Source organism: Spea bombifrons, chromosome 2 (genome assembly GCF_027358695.1).
Source record: "Spea bombifrons isolate aSpeBom1 chromosome 2, aSpeBom1.2.pri, whole genome shotgun sequence".
NCBI classification, from domain to species: domain Eukaryota; kingdom Metazoa; phylum Chordata; class Amphibia; order Anura; family Pelobatidae; genus Spea; species Spea bombifrons.
In genome coordinates, this window is record NC_071088.1 from 26380202 (window position 1) to 26386742 (window position 6541).

Genomic DNA, 6541 nt, shown 5'->3' on the forward strand with positions numbered 1-6541 from the left:
GTGGAAGTATTCTGTTAAGATACTTTTATACAGTTCCTTGGGAACAATACAGATTCTGAGAACCCCATCAGGTTTTTCCACCCTATAGTGTTAACCCATTCAGTAGGCGTCTTGTTTTTTTTTAATAATAAAAAATATATCATATTATAATAATAATTTATTTCCTCCATTCTTGCAAGTTCCCTTAGAGGTGATGTAGGGAGGTGTCATTTGTGCCAGAAAATATATTTACACAAAAACATAGACAATGGCATCCTTGGTTGTCTATTAGTCAGAGATCATTTTTTCAGACGGAACAGATCTCTAGATCTGCCGCTAGACCACCGGAGTTACGGGGATGCACAGGACGGAACAGGGACAACACCGGGTACTCGGCAGCAACGTAATCCACCATCACCCCATTAACACTGAAGGGAGCTCAAACTAGTTCCTTACATGCCAAGACCAGGAAGAAAAAGCAACTTTTTATTCAATACAAAAAACATCTTTTAGACCTAAACAGATGAGTTACTTCCAGGATTATTTTGGCATTTTCCATACCAAATGAGTGACATTATATTTATACATGTTGAAGCTCTATGTTCCATGTTCTTGCGTCCATTCCAAATGCTATTACTAAGCCATTGACCAAATCCAGTTTCTACAAATCCAACATTCTATTTCATCTTCTTTTTTTGTGTTAAGACTAACATATTTTGTTGCACCACTATGACCTAAATGCAACCTCTATGTCCTAAATGCAACCTCTATGTCCTAAATGCAACCTCTATGACCTTAAGAGTCGTTTATTCTGAGATCACATCTAATAAGAAGAGCTTCTACTATCAGTTATATCAATACTAGTAATAATACGTGCTGTGCTCTTAATTGAATTACATGTTCAATTAAAACCTTTTGTACCTGTCACTGCTGTTGATCTGAACACACTGCAAATACTGATATGCAATATTTAATAATAATCATATGTCACCAAATATTTTATTTAAATATAAAAAAAACATTATTTGACTTTCTACATTAAAGGGAAATTGAAAATCTTCCCTTATTGGCCACACTCTCCAGGTCATTCCCTGCTCATGCCATTGATCCTATGCAGAATTGCTCTAATTTGACACTATGGAGTCTGGATGTGACACTCGCGGTTCTATTAGGCTAGGTTTCCACTTGGGTTTTTTTTAGCTAAAAACGCCTATAAAAACGCCAATAGCGCCACCTGGCGTTTTTTTGTGAAAAACGCATGCAGCCAGATGTTAGCTGTAATTCAATGGGAAATCGCAAAATGCCATTTCCACTTGGCGTTTTTCTGTTTGGCGTTTTTTCAGTCCTCTTTGGCGTTTTTCTGCTTTTTTGGGCTCTGTGGCAGTTTTTCAAAACTGCAGCATGTTGACACTCTGGCGTTTTTTGCAAGAAATCTTGGCTTTTTTTCTCCAATAGAAGTCTATGGGAGAGAAAAAACGCCATGAAAAAGCCATGTGGGTTTATTGCCTTGGCGTTTTTTATGGCGTTTTTTCCACAGTTACAATGCAGAGGATGGACACAGTATCTGTGTGTCCTACGAGAAATAGGCTGAAAACAAACAGTTTCACACAAAACAAAGTCCTGGACTGGTTCATATTGAATTTTACACCATTTGGAACAAACATGCCATTACAAACAAACATACGCGACCAGATCCTGCGTGCCAAAAGCAACAGCAAACAATTTGCACCATCATTTGGGGCCAATCTTCCCAGAGGAGCAGACATTCGGAATAAAGCATGCCTTACAAACCACAGAAAAGAGACAAAAGGGTCTACCAAGTAAATGACATCAGGAGAGGGCAGATACTTGCCATTTATCCTAATCCCTTTTAGCTGGGTGAAACTTCTAACTTGTAAAGGCTGGAAAAACTGCCTAAGGTCAAAAAAAGCAATTTCCACAGAAAGGCTAAAACGCCAGAAAAAACTGCAGAAAAAACGCCAAAACGCAGGTAAATGCAGCGGCAGTTTTCTTGGCAGTTTTCCTGGCGTTTTTCATCAAGAAAAAAACGCCGGACAAAAACCCAAGTGGAAACCTAGCCTTAAGCTTTCCAATGCTGCAGATTATTATCCCATTAGTCCTTAGATAAAAGCGACCAATATTTTTCCATTAGCTCTTCCACAACAGACTTGTTGAACTTTGTCCCATTAGCATCCTCGACGACAGAGATTAAACATCACTGCCTAGCCGCATATCTAATAATTACCCTGCAGAGCATTGCTCCATTAGCCTCATCACTCCTGAATCAACAAGCACCCAGGACACCCCCCCTACAAAAGCTCTTTAAATGGTGCCTTCTGCCCCTTAAATGTCAACTTTCCACCCATGGCAGTCAGATTTAACCCACTGAGTCCCAGATGTGTGTATACTCCTAATGTCTAGCATTGATTGTTTAACATCTTAATCTCCAAGTACTAATATAAATTCAATCGCCCAATATACCTTCCATGGCAGCCAGATTTAACCATTTATTATTATTATTATTATTATTGTTAACTCCCATAGAATTTACCAACTCCTAACACCCACAGAACTATCCTGTAACTTCCTAGCTGTACCCACACAAGATCCCGTCCATGCCACTCTTGGCGCTTGCAGAGAGTAGACGCCCTACCTGTATGCCAGGCTCATGCACTCAAACAGACGGGTCAGTGTCGGATCAATGTTGCCGAATGGGTCTGAATACTTTGCCCGGTGCCTGTCATCGCTGTGCGGAGAGGATACCATGAAGTGGCCGCTGTGAATGACATGAAGCCGGGGTCGCAGACTCTCCGAATCCGAATCGGAGTCTGAATCCGGAGTAGCAGCAGCCGGGAGCTGTCCAGGGTTGCCGCCTGCCATGGTGTTCGCGATCCCCGTAGAAGGTTAACGAGGGAGAGCCAAGCAATGGGAGGACACACCCACTTAAACTCCCACCAATCGAAGTCGAGCCAGTGGAAGACCCTACAATTCCCCCAAAAAACCAATCAGGAAAGAAATCACAAAATATTTGCATAGCCGCGCCTCCTTCCTGGTTTAGCTTGACAGGGAGAACTACGCTCTTTACGTCTCGCCCACTTGCATGCCTTATGTCTGTAACGCACCAATCCCAGGTAAAAGCGGAGTGCTCCGTGCACCTGGAACCGACAGCTCTAACCAACCTTTCACTCGTTATGTAACTCTAAAGTGCAGCGGGAGCACTGATATTAATGCAGCGCCCCCCTGTGGTTCACCTGCGCATTCCAGGGTCAAATGATTAGTGTCACTAACTTGTTTCCGTTTAGTAACCAAATATCTCCACAGCTTCACCAACTATTGTTTTGTAACCATTGTTAACAAACGTATTATTAAATAAAGTTTTTCACTACTGAATCCCATGAGCATATGGAATCACAACATGAGATAAAGTAAAATCCTGAAGCCTTTTTGAATTGCTTATATGAGCCTATATGTTGTCATTTTTTTCTTTTAGCCCCCCCAACATTTAGAGCTGCTCTTGGGTTCTTTGACTGGTTTTGGGTCACTTTAATGGGCAAATATTGTTTTACTGTATATGTAGAACCAGATAAGCAGCATCTTCAGGCCCCCAAAAATGCGGAGGGACAAGCCTTACATTCCTCATAAAGCTCAAATGCACATTTTCATACAAAAACAAAATGCTTCTATAATACACAAGACACTTTTTAGTCGCAAGTTTATTGTGTTCTTTGGCGTCTAATTTAAAGTTGCAAAATACAAGAATCTAGTAATTATCTACGTTATGATAGGATGATTGGGAGGAGAAATGGTTTCTCCTTCACTGACTGTGAGGTCAGCAAGCTGGCAAGGAGATATAAGACAGTACAACGTGCACTCGGAGAACTATGTATATTGCACAAGTTTACGGAACAAAGTACAGCTCTAGTGTTGCATTCATGGGGAATTATGCATTGCGGAAGTGACATAAACACATGGAAAAAATGTGTCTGAACACATACACACACACATATATTGATATATAATATTACTATTACTTATTGTTTTATATAGCGGCATTATATTCCATGTGCTATATAATGGGCAGACAGGACATAACAAGTAGTATATAACATAATAATTTGACAGAAACAACAGGTGAGGAGGGCCCTGCTCAAACGAGTTTACACTCTAGGGGAATATATATACGGTATATATATATATATATATATATATATATATACCGTATTTACTCAATTATAAGACAAGGTTATGAAATGCTCTGAAAAATACCCCTCGTCTTATAATCGGATCTCAAATAGAGGTCTGACTACAAGTCTAAGATCCAGATCCCCCGAAGTGAGGATATATAATAGGTATATTTGCTATTTTTCTGATGCAGCTGTTGGGGGGGTCATTACATTTTTTTTTCATGGCTTCTTTCCTTTTGTTCTTCTTGCCTCCATTTTGCTATTGTCTCTTCTCTTTTGGTCTTCTATGTTTTCCCCCTATACTCCTTTAGTTTCTCTCTTTTCTCTTTCAGCTACTTTCTCCCTCATATCCCTTATCTGTTATATCTCCTCTTCTTTCTCTGTCCTTTTTATTTTCTATTCTGCCTCTCATCTTACTTTTTCTTTTAATTTTCAATCTTGTTTTCTTTATCTCTTTTACTCCATTTTCTCTTTTCATCCTTCCCTTTCTTTTCAGTCTTGTCTCTGTTTTCACTCTTCAGCTGTTTCTTTTCTCCTCTGTCTATTTTTGTCTTTTCACTCTTTTTTTCCTCATTTCCCAGTTTTCTCTCCCCTCTTTTTACTTCCACTTCTCATTTCTTTCTCTCCTTACTCTTTCTATTTCTGAAATTTTATTTTCTCCTTTCTCTTCTCTCACATCACTCTCCTTTCTCTCACCACTCTGTTTTTTCTGTCTCCTCTCTTCTTTCTCATCTTTCTTTCCCTATTCTCTTTATTATCTCTCCCCTTTTCTTTATCTCTTTACTTTCTTGTCTTTCTTTCACATTTAAGTTCTCTTTTCAGCTCAGCAAAATACCCCAACCTAGGTACATATAGGTTATTGCAGTCAACTTTGATAAAATATGGTGTCATGGGATTAGGTAGAATCAGGGTAGTTGCTGAGCCATTCCAATTTGGCGGATACCTTTTTAGGACCCATATGGATAGTTCCAGGAGTCAGCACATATGCAAGAAATTCTACTGTGGTGGTCCCAAATATACCTCTCTCCAATCAATGTTGAAGTTGAGTGAGAACAGGGGTCATGTGTTCATGATGTGCTGTGAGATAAGATGAATAAACCAGTATATTGTCAGGATAAATGACAACAAAAGTGTTGGAATGTGGCAGGGGCGTTGCAGAGCATCAAAGGCATGACCTGATATTCATAATGTCCATACCTTAAACAGAGCCCTGTCTTCCATTCATGTCTAAATTGTAAGCACCCGTAAATCCTCAATCTTTCTTTTTAACAAAAAATTTACCAGCACCTGCAAGTGAGATAGGGGGGTCTGATGAAGCCAAAGCCATTTTGTAGGTTCTCCTCTACTACATGTTTTCAGAGTTGCTAGTTCTGGTTCGGAGAGAGTGAATATAAGGCCAAATGGAATAGGAGCCAATCGGACAGTTGTGACTGAAGTGTGGTGGTAGTTTGCTGGTCTCCAGAAAACCATCCAGATGGAGAAGACAGGGTGCCGTTTCCTTAAATTGTGAAGCCAGCAACAAAGGCATAATGCATTTGGAGTGTGAGAACATGCACAGATTGAACAGGAAGTCCTGATTGGAACACGCTTCTAAGTAAAGCACCACTTATTGTACTAAAAAACAGGAATTGTTGAAGGAAAAGAATGCGCATGGCTGTGCCTTCAACAGACAAAATGTACATTAGATGAAAATAAGCCAAGGAGGGTCCTGCTAGCTAAATTAGGTATGTTACATTTCCAGGCTCAGATTAATTTTGTCATTAGTTTTAACGCATATTCCCTATGTTTTGTAGTCATATCTGCATGTAGTCACATGATCTCCAAGCCCGCTCCATTAAACTGGAAAAATAAGTACAAAGGTCCTTGGGAACAGCTGGAGCAAATAGACCACAGTGCAGAACATGTGGAAACACATTAACTCTTTTACTGCTTATTGCTATGTCAATGACCTGCAAAACCAGGACATGAATGGTGTATCTGTATCCTTCTATGTCTGTAACCCTATTAAAGTTTTGTATTGTAGGGTGTTAAGGGCCTACTAATGATGCATGGATTCAGGACCTCCTTACATAATCCCAGGTTAATCAAGAATGAATCTTCAGATCTGTGTTATGTGTGCACATATGTAATGGAAACTCAACATGTTTACTGTTGGCTGTAAGCTCTTTTCAGCAGGGCCTCCTCAATTTTTGTTTCTGTAAGTCCAAATTGTTATGTGATACACTGCTGTATACCTATCGTACAGTGCCATGGAATATGATGGTACTCTATAAATCAATATGTAATAATAATAATACTTATATCGTATGCCTATCTAAAAGACACTGTTCTTCTTCTAGATCCAAGTCCTTCTTTTTCCCTGGGGAAGTTCGCAGGTT

General features: G+C 39.7%; 1 protein-coding gene across 1 annotated transcript in view; it reads right to left on the reverse strand.

Moving 5' to 3' along the window:
- The window catches only part of MLXIPL (MLX interacting protein like), a 33737-nt gene extending 30815 nt beyond the window's left edge, over positions 1 to 2922 (reverse strand). The window contains exon 1 of the mRNA XM_053457240.1: positions 2633 to 2922. Within this exon, the coding sequence (XP_053313215.1) occupies positions 2633 to 2859 (227 nt within the window). The 5' untranslated portion in view covers positions 2860 to 2922. The remainder of the gene's footprint in view (positions 1 to 2632) is intronic.
- Between the last annotated feature and the right edge of the window lie 3619 nt (positions 2923 to 6541).